This window comes from Physeter macrocephalus, chromosome 12 (genome assembly GCF_002837175.3).
Source record: "Physeter macrocephalus isolate SW-GA chromosome 12, ASM283717v5, whole genome shotgun sequence".
Classification (NCBI taxonomy): Eukaryota; Metazoa; Chordata; class Mammalia; order Artiodactyla; family Physeteridae; genus Physeter; species Physeter macrocephalus.
Window position 1 is genome coordinate 22,606,204 of NC_041225.1, and position 17,350 is coordinate 22,623,553.

The 17,350-nt window shown below is 40.1% G+C and overlaps 1 protein-coding gene across 1 annotated transcript in view; it reads left to right on the forward strand.

Annotated features, from left to right (window-relative positions):
* Positions 1 to 305: 305 nt before the first annotated feature.
* Positions 306 to 17,350, forward strand: part of MRPS9 (mitochondrial ribosomal protein S9) — a 50,326-nt gene continuing 33,281 nt past the window's right edge. The window contains exons 1-4 of the mRNA XM_007108367.4: positions 306 to 486; positions 5,596 to 5,775; positions 15,687 to 15,749; positions 15,842 to 15,872. Coding sequence (XP_007108429.1) covers positions 361 to 486; positions 5,596 to 5,775; positions 15,687 to 15,749; positions 15,842 to 15,872 — 400 coding nt within the window. The 5' untranslated portion in view covers positions 306 to 360. The remainder of the gene's footprint in view (positions 487 to 5,595; positions 5,776 to 15,686; positions 15,750 to 15,841; positions 15,873 to 17,350) is intronic.

Genomic DNA, 17,350 nt, shown 5'->3' on the forward strand with positions numbered 1-17,350 from the left:
TGCGCAGGGCAGCCGGCGCTAGGGCAGGCTGGACGTGGGCCGGAAGGGCTGGCGGACAGCCACGTGGCAGTCGTTCCAAGGAGACTCGGGGAGCGACGGACTACAAGACGCGCAGAAGATGCGCGAGGGCAGGACGCAGACCCACTACCCGTCGCTCGGTCAACACCGGCCCCGGGCCGGGGTCCGACACGCCCCGCGGGCTCCCGCACCCAATCAGCGACGAGCCGCCTCTGGCCGCGGGACACGCCCCCTGCTCCAACGCCTCTTCCCGGCAGCCTCGAGGACCCGGAGCCCATTAGCGCCTGCGCAGTCCAGAAGCCCCGCCTTTTCGTCCTACTGCCCGCGCCGCCGGAAGCCAACATGGCGGCTCTCCGTGCCGCAGCAGCTTCGTGCCGGCTTTTTCTTGGGGGTAGGGTTAGCTTTGCTCGGGGACAGGGCCTCTGGAAAGCCGCGGCTGCTAAGCTGCAGAGAACTCCCAGATGCCAGGTAAGGCCTGAGAGAGGTGGGAGTGCTGGTCCCTGGAGCACGCGGATGTGAAGCCGGCGCCGTCGCTGTCCCCTGGCGTCTCCGCGCCCTCAGACGAGGCCCCTGGGGTCTTAGGTGCTCAGCAACGGTCTGAGGTAGAGAGAGGAGTGGGATTGCTTTCTGGTGCCCACCCTGGAAGTTGTTGCTGGTTTTCTCAGGGTGCAGTGAGGGGGAAGTTATCTGAGACGGAACTAGAGCGACCCCTGCCTTGACCCGCCGCCCGGGTGGGTGATGGGTCCCGCCCTGCGCGCGAGCCCCGCGGTCCAGAGGGCGGAGGTGGATGAGAACCGGACCCCTGCAGGGACCCGAAGACTTAATGCAGAGAGTCGCACAGTGGAGAGGAGAGAGAGTGACAGTTTTAAAGTGTCTTGCATCTGTGCCATTTCCGTTTTCTTAATTTTCCCGGTACTTTGAGAGATGGCGATCACAACTTCTAAATTAAATTTAATCCTGAGGGCAATGGGAAGCCAGGATGCTAGCTTCACAGCTGATTGGATGATGATGCGATTTACTGACATGGGATCTGAGTAGGAGGAAAGAGATTTGAGAGGGAGGGAAACGAGCTTAGTTTGGGATATAATTGTGCTTATTAAATAGTTACATTTGGGATGTCCAAGTGGAGATTTTCAGTAAACCCATAGATAAGCAGGTTAAAGAAGGAAGCTGATTTACAAGTCCTCTGTTACCCTGTAGATGGTAATTGAGGTCTTGGAAAGGAGTTAGATCATCTAGGGGAGGCTGTAGTGAATGAGGAATAAGCAGAGGAATCGGACCCTGAAGGACAAACAGCAGAGGAAGAAGAGCCACCCAAGAGATTGAGAATGACCTGCCAAAGAAGTAGGGGAAAACCCAGGCATTGTGGAGGCTTAGAAAACAGGAGAGTGTTCCAAGGAGGGAGAGTGATTGACAGTACCAAATACTGTAAAGAAGTCAAGTACTGTGATCAAAAACTGTTGAAAAAGGAGTGCCATCTTTTTGTTGTTGTTTTTTTTGTTTTTGTTGTTGTTGTTTTTTTTTGCGGACCTCTCACTGTTGTGGCCTCTCCCGTTGCGGAGCATAGGCTCCGGACGCGCAGGCCCAGCGGCCACGGCTCACGGGCCCAGCCGCTCCGCGGCACGCGGGATCCTCCCGGACCAGGGCACGAACCCGCGTCCCCTGCATCGGCAGGCGGACTCTCAACCACTGCGCCACCAGGGAAGCCCCAGGAGTGCCATCTTTTAAAAAAATCTTCTTTCTTTTATGTTTTAACTCAGATCAACCAACCCATCCATCCATTTATCCATCAAACATTTGTTTTTATTATTTTTTAGCTGGAAAATATGTTGGAAATTTTTATTTTTTTCATGCATCTCTTTTGAGTGTATCCTTTCTGTATACGCATAATTTCCTATAAAAGGGACTGTAGCATACAGAATGTTCTTATTGTTGACACAAAGTGGGGGAGGTGACAGAGTTGTTAATTTCTGCTCCATCCCTGGAACTCCCAAACCTTTGAATGTATGTATCCTTCTGTGTTTTTCTCGATGTTCTTTTAATCATAGACATGCGTGCATATGCGTACTTTCAAAAAATGGATCCTGTTCTACTTTTTGCTTCTTTAACTTACATGTATAGCAGAAATCTCTCCAAGTCACCTATTACGTGTGTAACTGCTGCATAATATTCTGTGGTATGAATGTATCAAAGTTAATTTAACAGTTGATGGGCATTTGCTTTGTTTCCTTTTTCTTCCCACTAATATAGTGTTCAGTAAACATCCTGGTGTAATTCTTACTACATCAAGTATCTTCTATCTGATGCTTTTGTTTCTGTAGGAGAGCATTGCAGTTGTGAGGTGATTGCTGCAAAGGATGTGTACTTCTCAGTAGACGTTTAATAGATGTTTTCTTTGTAGTGTTATAGTTCTCCAGAAAGGTTGTAGCAATTCACAGTCCATCGTTGATCTAAAAGCATGCTCTTCTTTCCACCTGCCTTAGGTATTATTATTTTTTTCAGTAAGGTGGGTGAAAAATGATTTCTCTTTGTTACTTTAATTTCACCTCCCTGACCACTCCTGAAATACATAAAGCTTTTCTTTTTTTTCACCCATATGGCAGATGTTTACTGAGCCCTTCACTTGAGCCAGGCACTGCGAAGTAAACAAATCATTGAAGTCAAACAATTACTACACGGTACCCACCCTTAGCACTCTCAAGGGGTGGTCCTGAGATGCTGAATCCCCAAATTCCTGAATACCTCCGCAGCACGTGCGTTAGCACGTGCAGTACAGCTCAGATACGACTGAAAGATTTAACTGACCCCATCAGACCCTTAATGGTTCCTTCTATATGCCTAAAGACATTTATAAAGCATTTTTTCCTGGCACAGAGCTTATCTGTCTTAAATATTAGCATTTCTTCACTTCTGTCTCCAACATTAATCATTATATTTCTTTTAGGGGCCATGTTTCGTAAAACAGCAGAGTTTCTAATCACTTTATGAGTTGCTGAAACACTACACCTGTTTTTTGTTTAGTTTGGGTCATAACCCATTAGTTGTGAAATCTCATAAGAGGTTAAAGAAGGGAGTGGAGAGAATAGAATAATTATAATTATCAAAGTGCATCTTATACAGGGTATTTTTGCCTTTTGTTTATGTATATGTGTCTGTGTGTGTGTGTGTCCTAGGGGGTGATATAAGCAGTAGCTATTACTGTGGGTCACAGTCAAAAATGTTTGAGAGACACTGATGCAAAAGGAAAAAGAAACAAGTTCTGTCAAGCTGTGGCTCCTGGCTACTCAGTTGGGAAGCTCTCCAGCAGGTTTTCTCCTGCATACCAGAATTGTGGCATACATGTTTCATGTTAATGCCTCAGTACAAGTGCAGCTATCTGAGTGTCCCAAATTTGGGGTGGAGGAGGGAATATTACTTGGGAATGGCCAAATATTTCTGGTTTTAAACCCGTGAATATCAAGGATCTACACACAGTGTACTGTGAGATCTACAAAGGTAAATACAGAAAAGCACAGAAGTGCAGTGCCTAATACAAATGAGTTGTGATGGGTAGAGTGGCGGGCAGCTTCTCAGAGGAGGTGATGGGAGAGTCAGTCAGGAGTTACGTGAGAAAAGAGAGGTGTTCTGTTCTAGGAACATGCAATAGGTCCACAAGGGACAGAGATGTACAGAGTCGGTGGATTCTGGCAACAACAAGTAATTGGTTATAGCAATTATAATTGGTATAGTAATTGGTGAGAGAGCGGTGGGACAGGATTAGAGAGTGTTTGGCTATGTGAAGATACTTGAATTTTATTTTTTTTTAACTGTCACAAATGAAAGTAGTTTTGGCTTTATTATAAGCAGTTTGACAGTCATGGTGTGATACAGAGGTTACCCATGAATTCTTAACGCCTGTCAATACAATTTTATGTAGGCATGCCAATTTATTTTCTGTAATATTTATGACTTTCGTAGTAAGAAAAAGCAGTAGACCAATTTCTGTTTTGAAAACTATTACTACAGACATCAATATGTCCTGTTTCTTTTCTACTAAGCACTTTCTTAGTGCTTCAACGTTCAGTTTTTACTGAGCCAATAAGCCTTTGTTGAGTTGCACTGTCTGCCAGAGAAGGGTGATGGATAACACTCGATGCCTTAGCCCTTGTCTATTTTGCTTTTATGGTAAAAACATTGCTGTCTCTGTCTTAAGGATCTGTTCTTTTCATCTCTCATCTTGTGGGCTCCTGGAGATTATAGTGTTCTATATTTATCGCAGCATCCAATTGGTTTTACAGTAGGGTCTTAATAAACTACTGGCAATTGCTAAAAACTCTTTGAAAAGCAAATTTAAAAATTGACTGGGGTTTGTATCAGACACTGTACAGCTCTGTAAATTAGTTGTGTTTTCCCCCAGATAATTTTTGACTTTTAGAAATCGCAGTTTATTAGCAGTGGAAAAGAAAACCCCTTTGGTAGCGTAACACCCTTTGAGATCTCATCCTGTCCTTTTAAGGATAGATTTAGCGCGTCCCTCGTTGCTTTAATTATGGAAAGTACTGGGATATTAAAATTTGCATTTTCCTTATGTAGTTTAAGAAGTTTTTGTTTAAAGAAAGCTTGATAGTAGCTACGCCCATCGTTCCCACCTCTCCTTGCTTACGAAACTGGGTAAGCGAACTCTCTGGTACCCTGCTTTCTTGTTGTAATTGGGGTGCTGAGTGATGAGTTATTTAGTGCTGAATAACAAATTACCCTCAAATTTAGCAGCTTACAACAACAGATGTTTATCCCACGGTTTCTGTGGGTCAGGATTCCGGGCACGCCACGCTGGGCCTTCCGCTCAGGGTCTCCCATAAGGCAGCGGCCCAGCTGTTGGCGGTGGCTACGTCATCTCGGGGCCGGGGCTGGAAGTCCGCTGCCTGCACACTCAGCGTGGGTGTCAGCAGGATTCACATCCTTGCCGGCTATTGGGCTGGCTCTTGGCTGGGGCCCCCCTCAGTTCTTGCCCTGCGGAGCTCTGGAGGGCAGCTCACCACATCTTGCTTCCCTCAGGTTGGTCAAGAGAGGATGAAAAAGGGGGAAGACAGTCTTTTTGTAACCTAATCTAAAAAGTGACGTTCTACCACGTTAGTGCTATTCTGTTCTTTAGAAGCAAGTCACTAGGTCCGTGTCTTCTGTTTGAGAGTTTCTGTCTGCATGTACACTTGCCTCTTGTTAAGGGAGTGGCGTTTTACTCTTCGTTCGTTGTGTGTCGACTATCACAGCAGCCGACATTGACCAGTCGGTATCAAATGTGGATGTTTGTAGCAGACACGGAGGTAGCATATCACTCAGTTATTTTTATTATTATTATTTTTAATGTGTTGAAATGCTAGTAGTTTCAACTACTTTGTAAGCAGAAGCTTTTAAAAGCAAGCTTTCTAGCAGGGAACAGTTGTCTTAACAAGCCTTTTTTACCTTGTCTCCAGACTCCTGCCAATTGAGTACCATAATAAAAAGAGAGTTGTTTGAAAGTCTTGTTTTATTTAGAGACAGTGGCCTGTAAGATCATTGTTTAATTTAAAATCTTTTCTTTCCATTTGTATTTTCTCCTAGATATTAAGGTTAAGACATACCACAGTTGTAACAACAAGGAAAAATGTTGCAGCCTTAAGACGTGAAACTTACACAGTGGATTTTATTAAAAAGCAGATGGAAGAATTCAACATAGGAAAGAGACACTTAGCCAACATGATGGGAGAAGATCCAGAAACTTTTACCCAAGAGGATATTGATGTAAGTACCGTTACTCTGTTGGAAAAGTAATTGTTGTAGAGTTTTAAATACTGAAAGCTGTCAGACTGTCAGAATAAGGAAAAATGCCACTCTACTATTTTGCAAGTTGGAACTGTGGTTTCAGAGAGATGCTACACTGTATTTGAAGCATTATAAAGTATAGTGAGGTTTAGATTTTAACCAGAAATGGATACTTTTCCTTGATTCCAGGTCACAGGAGCCACTATGAATGTTCATACACAATTTAGAAACATTTATCCTGTTGTGTAGTCTTAAACTCAGCTTTCTTACAAAATGATAAAACGAATGAAATGGTAAGTTTATAGGAACAGACCCATAAGTGAACCCAAGCCCAGAGTGTTTACCAGCCTAACTGCATACTTGACTTTTCAAAGTGAGGGTGTGTTCTAAGTGATTTGAGAGCAGGGTTAAAATTCTATTCCTGTTCCACCTAGTGCTAGTACTCTTACTTTGGTCTTCTTTTTCAAGGTCATTTTGTCTATTCTCTGCCCTTTGAATTTCCATATGGATTTTACAATGAGCTTGTCAGTTTCTTCAGCGAGCCAGCCAGGACTTTGATAGGGATTATGTTGAATCTCTAGATCAATTTTGGGAGTATTGCCATCTTAAGTCTTCTGATCTGTGATCATGGGATGTCTTTCTGTTTATTTAGATCTTCTTTAATTTCTTATTGTGATGTTTTCCAGTTTTCAGAGTTTGTTTGGCATTTCTTTTAAGTTTATTTCTGAGCATTAATTGCTTTTTAAAGTTATTCGATTGTAAATATAATTGTTTTATAGTTTTTTGGTGGATTTCTTAGGGTTTCCTACATATAAAATGTTGCCACTGACAAATAGAAATAGTTTTAGTTCTTTCTTTCCAATCTGAATGCCTTTTATTTCTTTTTCTTGCCTAATTGCCCTGGCTAGGACCTCCAGAAAAGCTGAACAGAAATAGTGAGTGGACATTCTCACCTTGTTCCTGATCTTAGGGAAAAGCCTTCAGTCTTTCACCATCAGGAGTGATGTTAGCTATGGGTTTTTATAGATGCTCTTTATCAGGTACTAGAGATTCCTTTCCATACCTAGTTTGCTGAGCATTATTATCATAAAGGGGTTTTGGATATTGTCAACTTCTTTTTTTTTTTGCTTTTACTGAGATGATATCTTTTATTGGTGTGGTATATCACATTACTTGATTTTTTTTTTCATTTTCTTTATCTACTTTATCTTTTTTTTCTTTTTTTATTTACTAAATTAAAATAGGGATGACTATCTCCATGTTGTTCTTAGGAGTAAGGAGACAAATACAAACCCCAAAAAAGTTTATGACATCACGAAGTCAATCATAAAGGACAAACTTGTTTTACCTGTAATTTGTTCTGGGAATCATGGAAGCAAATGAAGATTTTTGTTTTTTTCTTTAACATTATTCAATGAAACATTACTTCTTAACAGCCAACCCTTTTAAACAAAGTGTTAGATGTCAGTTAAGACTCACAAGAATCAGAGATTTTAACTATATTTTAAAGGATATGGGTTATTTATTTATTATTTTTTGCATTAATTGACTTAGATGTTAAACCAACCTTGTGTTCCTAGAATAAATCCCACTTTGTCAGGGTGGGTCATCTTTTTAATGTGTTTCTGGAATTGGTTTGCTAGTGTTTTGCTGAGGATTTTTGCATCTAATTGATACTTATCTGTATTTTTCTTTTCTTGTAATGTCTGTGATTTTGATATCAGGGTAATACTGGTCTCAGACTGAGTTGGGAAATCTCTTTTATTTTTGGAATGGTTCGTGAAGAATTGGTATTAATTCTTCTTTAAATGTTTGGTTGAATTCATCCGTGAAGGCCTCTGGGCCTCGGATTTGTGTGTGTATTTCTGTTTTTGATTTTTGATAATTACTGTCTGCTTTTAAAAATGGTCCTCCCTTCTCTCCTAGTGACCTGTGTGTCCCTGAGTAACTGTTCTCAGGAAGAGGATCCCACTACCTAACTGACTTTACCACTAAGGCATTTTTGAGCATCTCTTTACTACCTTTTTAGGTGTACATGGAATATATTTAGCTCACTCAGAGAAACAGAATCATTCAGTAGTTTTGTAAATCTATCTGAAGGGATGAACATTTTCACAACCTAAGTGTTACGTATGAATTATGTTGTTTAGAGTGGTGTGAGTTCATTGTTTGGCTGTTTAATCAGAATGCTAGTTTGAGATGTTAAAACTATTTTCATGAGGATTTAATTTTTACAGAGTAGACATGACCTATAATTTAATTCAGTTACCTAGTTAAAAGTCTAGGCTTGCTGTATAATTTTCATGTAGGTAAATTAAGTGCCATTGTATTCAGATTAAACCATTTGTTATTTTATGAATTTTAGAAACTGGATTTTCCTTGCTACTAACCAATTGCTAAAATAATGATTGCTGCAGTCATCTGTGAAATGCATTTAGGCAAAAATATTGAAGATCTAAAACAGTTTTTTTCGTATATTAGAATACTTAAAAATTTTTTTCTTTAAGGGGTTTAAAACAGACAGACGTTGGTGTCTTCATCTAAAGGATCCTTTTTGTATTATTTAGAGAAATCTAAAAGATTCTGTCATTCAGTCAGGTAGAAACAATATTTTTAGTTCTGCTCCTTAAAATATTGAGTTGTTTTCCAGAGAAGATGTGTTTAACATCACACAGTAAATGTGAGGGGTGGCAGCTTTTCTGTAAAACTCTGTGTGTGTGTGTGTGTGTGTGTGTGTGTGTGTGTGTGTGTGTGTGTAGTGAAAGTAAGTTGATGTTATTTTGTGTCATTGTGCTAATAGAACATAATAAAAATCTTCCTTAGATTTAGACAATAAAGTAATGAAATCATGAATTGTTATGAAAAAAATCCAATCACGTCTTTAAAATATGTAAAATGTTTTAAAATGAAGCTGGATTTCTTGTGAGGAATGTAGAGGCAGAACGTGTAGAGCTTTGTGGTTAAATTAATCTTCTTTTAAAAGATAAATTTGTTGTAGTTGAAGTGATGTTGTAGAAGGGTGCAGAACCTGGCATTAGGAGAGTCCTTGCGGTGTCCCTAACCCGCAGTGTAGTGTCTGGCCGCCAGGGTTCCTCATCTCTAAAAGAACAATACCTGCTTGCCTACCTCAGAATGTAACTAAGGAGCGTGAGATTAATGCATTATGTTATTGTTCTTATGGCAGATTTTATTGTAGCAAATAAAACCTACCATGACTTGAATCAGTCACTAGTTTTCTAATTGCCTTGGTCATACAAGTCTTCCATGAGTCAGAATGTTGGGGAGGAGAATCTGCAGCCCTCTTGCAAACATTGATTTATCAGGAGCCACTTCAGCCAGAGTTTGCACTGTACTGCGGGGTGGTGTGTTGTCTCACTTCGCTCATGTCGGAAAGCCCGTGTGGAAGTGTGATCCCTCTTCCTTGTTGTGGGCGACTTGGTTCTGCTGGGCTCGACTTTCCTACAAGTGATTGATGTACTTCAGTCCGTCTCACATTTTATGTCAGTTACCTCTTCTGGCATTTTATTAAATTAAGGGGACCTTCTTTGACATCTGAGTAGATGTAAAAGCAAAAGAGGACAGTGACAGCCAACTGTTACCAAAGCACTGAAAATATGTGGGAATTTATCATTTTATAGTTCCTGTTTTCATTTATGTATTTGAAACTATTATTTTTGTAACAGGTTTGGCCGTGTATATAACCTGAAAGAGAGACAGTATAGCTAAGTCCTATTTAACATTTCCATACTGACAGAATGCTTGGTTATTTCTAAAGACAAAAATAAAGAATTTGATATCCAAAATCAGGAAACTATTTTTAGCTTCCAGATAATCTTCAGAAGAACATTAGGGATGCTGTTATGTATTTAGATATCGTGAATGCTTTTTATAATATGTTGACTTTTAATATATAAATTAAAACTAGGTATTGTAATTTGTCTCTTAATAATATGATCAGGAAATTAGATATTCTACAAAAGGGAATTTCCTAGATGAGAGAAACTTATTTTTAATTGTTATTTGAAAAGAAAAATACCACCACTTACTGAAAACCTTGTATGTATGTGCAAGATGCTGTCTGGGAGCCTGATAAACATTCGCACATTTAATCTGCATAAAAACCTACAGAGTAGGTATTTATTGTTGAGGAAATCAAAGCTGTACACGGTGTTTCTGTATCCAAAGTCTGTTTTTTCCACACTTTCAAAGATTAAATTTTTTGGTAACGTTTTCTAAAATAAATTGCGGTCTCCCCAGCCTTACTTAGTAGAATATAGAGAGTATAATTTAACCTTCGAGAGCCTCAGGATGTTCCTGTTTAGAGTGGTTGTTCAACTGCGGTGCCCCGTAGTGTGTGTCTGTCCCTGTTCTGAGCGGCCTGGCTCTGCCCCGTTGCCTTTCCTATCACGGTGTCTGTCTCTGCCTCTTGCCGCTCTCTTGGCCTGCTGGCCTGCTGGCCTAGCTAAGGTCGTTAGGTGTGTGGATTAAAACTAGGGGCCACTGGACTCAGCATGAGGAAATCATGAGTTTATAGTAGCTACTTCGGGTCTTCATAGGCCTTTCTCATTGACTTCTAGGTTTATAACTTTATTCCAGAAGGTTGAGCTTGAATAGAAATCTGGCCTCTGGCCTCACTGAGTGAAGTGTATACAATTTATATGTGAAAATTACACCTAGGTAATCTTTTATGCTAGTGCTCCCTTAATTTAATAAGCCTTTAAAAAAGAGTACTGTTGTGGATTAGTGAAAGAAAAAGAAATATGACAGGTAAAGTTTACAAATAAAAATAATTCTGCTTGTCACTTGATATTCAAAGGTACATTATTTAGAAGTTTTTTTTATTATTAAAGCTACAGCGTTGTGTATCTGCTAGAAATTTTTTTTTGCAAAATGTTTAATGCTCAATCATGGCATTAAATTTATATGAAAAAATATCCTTTTTAGTTGGTGAAATAGCAAATTAACTAAAAAGTAATTAGGTATAGATTTTCTCCATTTCAAAATAGTTTAATTTTTGCCTAGTTTCTTAAGTTACATTGAAAAGAAAGGAACCGCCTGCTGCTCCTTGCCTGTGAATCACTGGTGCTGCTGGTAACCCCCAGAAGATCTGATAGGAGGACAAACAGGTCCCTCTGACAAGCAGTGTAGTGTATGTGTGTTTGGTGTCTTGCTGAAAGTACTCAGATGCATGCTAAATATTTTGAAAATAGATCTTAATGCCGTGTTTCTCAACTCCTGTGCCATCAATCTTTCCCAGGTGATGTCCAGATGTTGGTCAGTGTGTGAAAAGTACTCTTGTCTGAGACAGTGTATGTTACTCCATGGAGGAGTCTGTCCGATGAACATTGAGCTGAATGGGGTTTGTAATTCAGTGTAAAGCAGTTACAGTTTGGTCAAAAGAAGAGTCTGTGTGTGTGGAAACTGTAAGAAATAGCCCCATAGTGTGTAACAGAGGTGGGCAGAAATGTTTTCCTCAAATCTTGACCCAAGGCTCAAGGCTGGCCAGTGGTCAGGGCCCTGGAATTCCATAGACACTGTCACACGCGGCTGTGCTGGGGTACACAGATCTGTGTAGTGTTGCTCACCCTTTTCATCCTTTCACGAGTACCATCAAAATTCTTCTCAGAATCATGCTGTAAGCACAGAAAGGTTGAGGACCACTGATATGTGCATTTTCCGTTTTGAATTAAGCTTATACATTTCAAGTTGGAGACAGTTCGGTTATATTAAATATTATGGATACAGAATTGCACTTGCATTTACTAATGTCTTTATTTGGGAATTAAAAGTTAAGTCCTGCGTTACTCTAGAATTTCAGGAGAAAAGCCAGCAAATTGATATATAATACTGCTGTAGTCTACCAATTACTTTTTAATTGGTATTACAGACCTCCTTCCGAAACCTGAATGTTTTGTTCTCCAAAGTGTGAATATGCTGTGTGAAGTTTCTCTAATTGATTTGCTGTGCCCATTCCATTTGATGTATCATTTTTCACAATATTTCATAATTTGTGCTCACTTCTAATGAACAGAGTCATTAGGACAGGCATGTCTAAGTACAACTGACAGCTAACATTAGGTGCCAGATGCAGTTTATAAAGCTGTGTAGAACTGTAGAGAACAGTTTAAATAAATTAGCACCTGTACATTAGTCTCACTTGCTGGTAATTTATAAGCGAATCAGTAGAGATGACATTTAGGTAAGTCATTGATCAAGTTAACAGCTGCAAACCCACTGCCCAGCTGGGATACCTAATTAATAGAGATTGCATTCCTGACCCAGTGCTTCCTTCTCCTGGGTTGAGTTTGCAATCCTTTTATACTTTGACATAAGCCTAAGAATATAGTTAAATACTTTGCCTTCATTTTAGGGAACACTTGAATTACCAGTATTCTAGTGAAAATCCAAAGGTGTAAACAACATGTTTACAAATGAGAATTACTTTATTCTGTGACTTACTTGGATTAATTTTTTTCTTTAGTCTACATTCTTTTTTTTTAATCAGTACTTTTTTTGTTTTGGATTCAGGTAAACCATGCCGTAGTCTAATAAATTTCTAAAGGGTTCTATACCTGTCAGTAAATGTATACTCCACTTTTTTTTCCTCCCTGGGAGAAGCAAGGTTTTTTGTGTTATGTTTTTTTGTTTATGTGACAACCAACCACTGAACCTAAGCCAAACATATGTCTAACAATTTTTTCAAATGTGACATTACTTTAAAACACCTGAGAACTTTGCCAAGTTGAATTCCATACAAATTCCAGAACTTAATATAGGAAATATTAAGCTAGAGCTTACTGTAGGAAAATGCCCTTTTTTTGTATTCCCGTGGCTCAGATTTTCTTCTGAGTGAATGTAAAACTGAAAGGTTAAGGCAGAAACACCTTAAGTCAGAGTAAGGCAAGGTTTAGTGTCTATTTCAGGTATATGTTCATGGATATTGATGATGTTTGAATACCAGTGTGTTTACCTACAGGCCACATCCAAAGTCTGGTTCCTCAACTGAGAATAGGTCTCTTGAAACAAATGCTAAGCCTGAAACAAATAAAAATGTTAGGCTAGTAATACTGTTTTAACGCTTCTTGAAGAATCATTAATTGAGTCCCAACTGATACATGTATTTTTGGTTTTTGTTTTTGTGAAAGGTTGGGTGTTTCTTAGTTTATTATTTTTAAAAATTAATTATTTATTTTTGGCTGCATTGGGTCTTCGTTGCTGTGCACGGGCTTTCTCTGGTTGCGGTGAGCGGGGGCTACTCTTCGTTGTGGTGCGCGGGCTTCTCGTTGCGGTGGCTTCTCTTGTTGCGGAGCACGGGCTCTAGGCATGAACGCTTCAGTAGTTGTGGCACACGGGCTCAGTAGTCGTGGCACGTGGGCTTAGTAGTTGTGGCTCTCGGGCTTAGTTGCTCTGCGGCATGTGGGATCTTCCTGGACCAGGGATCGAACCCGTGTCCCCTGCGTTGGCAGGTGGATTCTTAACCACTGCGCCTGCGTGTTTCTTAGTGTAAATAGTAGTTTTTCATGTAGATTGTTCAGAAGTGAAAAAGTACTTATTTCAGAGAATTGTGACATTTCTGTTAATCCGTCATGGTTGATAAACTTGGTCCAAGTGGGCCAAACCACAGTTCAGATGTGAATGCCAATTTTCCTCCAGTTTTAAGATGCTCCAGAGGGCATAGGCCATTTCCTGCTGCTACATGTTCTCTGGTGCCTGGTAAGTGCCACACACACACCAGGAATCCTCGAACCTAACAGTTGACAGGGAGGTTAACGCTAGCAGAGTCAGGTATTTCCTTCACCACCTTCCTCCAGTGGTTTTCTGGTTGACTTAACTTCACTTAGCAAAATATTTAAGTTCTGCATTTTTTTATCATTCTAATATAGATATTTCTGAATAACATATCAGAAAACTGCTTTAAAAAAGACTTTGTTTATGTTTGCAAAAAGAAACCTATGTATATTTTTTTCCTACTCCAGTATGTATTTTCTTACTTCTGTTTCTCTTTCTTACACCAGTGGCCACATTCTAAGTATATTTCTTTTGCATCTTGCTTTTCTCAGTCTTCTGTTATGGCTATAGAGTACTTGATGGCATAGATGTACCTTCATTTATTCAACCAACCTGTTGTGTATGATAATTTGGTTGTTTCTAGTATTGTGTTCTTATAAATCAATTAACAGCCTATGCTGTGTTGTTTTATATTCGTGGGGGTGTATCTTCAGGGTAAATCTGTAGAAGCGGAATTGCTGCGGGAAACATATATGTAGTCTTGTTAGATATTAGCAAACTGCCAACCCTGGAGGTTGTACACTCCCACCAGCAAGGCATCAGGGTGTTTCTGTAACCTCACCAGCAGTATGCTGTGAAGCTTTCGAATTTTTGTTAGCCCTGTTAGATGAAAAGTGTTATCTCGGTAGTTTTAATTGCTTCTTTTTTATTCTGAATATATTTGAGCCATATTATTCTTTTTTTTTCTGTAGTTTAATTGGTCAATTTTTTTTTTTCCCTTTTCTTCTGAATTTTGGATGGTAGTTAAGAAGGACTTTCCCATGTCTAGGTTATAAAGGAATTCATACGTGTTGTCTTCTGGTACTTGTTTGGTTTCATTTTCCAAGTTTGACTCTCTGACTCATTTGGAGTTACTCTGGTGTATGGTGTGAGGTTTGGATCAAGTTTTATCTTTTTTCAAATGGCAGTCAGTTGTCTCAACATCACTTATTAAATAAAAAGTCCACCTTTTCTTCTTCAGAGAAGGAAGGGAGAGGAGTCCCTGGTTTTTCAAGAAGAAAAGAAAGTTCACAAAGTTAACATCCTGATATGTGAGCCAAGTTTTTTGTTGTTGTTGTTTTTGTTTTTAGTGTCAGTTTTATTGCCAAAAGGCTGAAGGAATGACGCTTGACCCAGAGACACAGCTGGGCTCCCTAATATAATTGAATATACCCCCAAATTATAGGCCCCTACTTCCAGGAGCAGAACCTGGTCCAGCACATTTGCTGCGTGGAGAGAACAGGCCCTAAAAGAGCAGCACTGGGTCTGCAGGAGCTGCTGGGTCATTTAGAGTTCAGAGAGGGGCTAGGGTCCAAGGCCACAGAGATGAAAACGCATGGCCTCTGTGTTTGTTTTTCCTTTTAATTGTGGATGGGGTGGTGGGTGGGTGGGTGTAGGAGGAGGCTGAAGGGGCCTACGCAAGTTGGGGGCAGTCCTGCTCCCAGGGGGTGAAGCGCCTTTGGACACGTGTGGGAGTGAGATTTGTCACAAGCACTGGGGTTGTTCCTGGCACGGACTTTGGGGAAAGGGCCAGGGATGTTAAATGACCCGCCGTATAGGGGAAGCCGCCTACAGGGGAGCATCACATTCAGAATGTCAAGAGCGTCCCCATTGCAAAACAGACATTGAAGAGAACATGTTTGGAAACATGTAGTTTAAAAACCTCTCCCAAGTTCTAGGCAACGTTCAAAGAGCTTCTGAAAACATCCATGTTTCACGGTGGGTGGGATGTAGGGCCTGCCCTTTTCAGTCTTCTGTATGTGGACATCTGCCTACCATCTGGGGCTGGGAGGATGCTCCTGGGCCCTCGCCCAGCACTCGTACAGGGGCTCCTCCAGTTTCCTTTAAAAAGGAGAGAGAAGGGTTATTTGTGGTAGCACACTCATGTTTGAAGCGGACACTTGAAAATTGTTAATAGCTAGTTTAGCAGTTACAAATTTTTTTCCTTTGGGGAATGTATATGTGGTAATTTTATTATCCCATTTAGAAGATTACAAGGTGAGATAATGCATGTGAAACTCTTGGTTCATATCTGGCACATGGTTAAGCACTCAGTTACTATTAGTCATAATGTGAACTTGTTTTTATAACAGTTGTTAATTAACCTCTGTGTGTATTTTCAGAGAGCGATTGCTTACCTTTTCCCCAGTGGTTTGTTTGAGAAGCGAGCCCGGCCAATAATGAAGGTAGTTATCTTCCTTCATTAATATTTTTACAAATTTCACTTAGGTTTGTATGTTACAGCAATTACCTAATGCATTTTTAATTTATTTTACAGCATCCTGAAGAGATTTTTCCAAAACAAAGAGGTAAGTTTGTTCAAGAATAAAACAGATAGTTCTTTCTTTCCTACAGTGCTATGTTATGTATCAGCAGTCGCTCAGGTGTTATGGAGATGCCCTCCTATGTCATGGTAGTTGTGAAATAAGTCAGGAGTACTTTATAACTAATAATGAATGGAGTTTACAAACTGTCTCTTTTTAATTAAATAATATTAAAATTAGATCAGGTTAGAGTTTATGCCTATACTAATGTCAATTAATTTGCATTCTAATATGCCTTTTTGAAGAAGAGCTGGGTACAGATCTGCTGGAGACAAATTCAACTTTTTTTAATATGAAAATTTAAAAATTTTCTTCAATTTGTAAGCATATTTTCACTGAATATAGATTCCCTTCCCCCTTTTTTGACTTTTATTACTTTATTGATGTGATTCTGTTGTCTCTTGCTTGCATTGCTCCTGATGAGCGGTTAGCCAGCATTCTTAGCTGGCCCCCTGTTTTCTCTTGTTTCTTTTAAGATTTTTCTCTTTATCTTTTAAAATCTTGAAAACGTAGGACAAGCTTTAAGGTTACCAGAAAATAACATATTTACTGTTTTCTAATTTACATTAGAAGCTTCTTGGATAAGCTTGGGGGGGGCATTGTCAGTTACTTTAAAAAGTATTAAAGCCAGAAATCATTTCTTTAAAACACTCAAATATAAATTTATATTCATCAGTCTTTTGCTATAGCCCTAGAGGGTTTTTCTTTGAGGATGTATCTGTTCCTCCTTGTTTCTTTTGCGTGCCTCTGCCCCTGAGATACATCATCAGAGGTTTTTAGTTTTAATTTCCTTACAGTGGAGTGAAAAACTTAAACTTCCTCAGGAATCTGAGTGCAGAATATTTTTACATTTCTACCGATTTTCCCCTGACTACATAGAAGTTGAACAGACTTTTTTTTTTTTTTTTTTAGTAACTTGCCTTTTTTTTTTTTTGCGGTACGCGGGCCTCTCACTGTCGTGGCCTCTCCCGTTGCGGAGCACAGGCTCCGGACGCGCAGGCTCAGCGGCCACGGCTCACGGGCCCAGCCGCTCCGCGGCACGTGGGATCCTCCCGGACCGGGGCGCGAACCCGGTTCCCCTGCATCGGCAGGCGGACGCGCAACCACTGCGCCACCAGGGAAGCCCGTCAACTTAGTTTTGATAGAAGCATCAACTGTCTTTTCTGTTTCCACCCATGTTTCATCTGTTTATGGAATACTTGATTCATGTAATTACAGAACTAAGTACAATTCTAATAAACAGGTTTGGGAATAAGCACAGTTGACGCTTAGTAGGTGTGTAACTCCACAGCAAAAATGTGTGGATACATTGGAGGGTCGCCTGCTGGCCACAGATGCTCAGTTTACAGGCAGCATTAGGGTGTTTCAGAGCTGATAAGTAGAGATTGGTGAGAGAGCAGATATTTTTATTAAAAATGTATTTGTTTTGCATTGATGTTTTTGCTGAGTCACCTTTGTTCAAA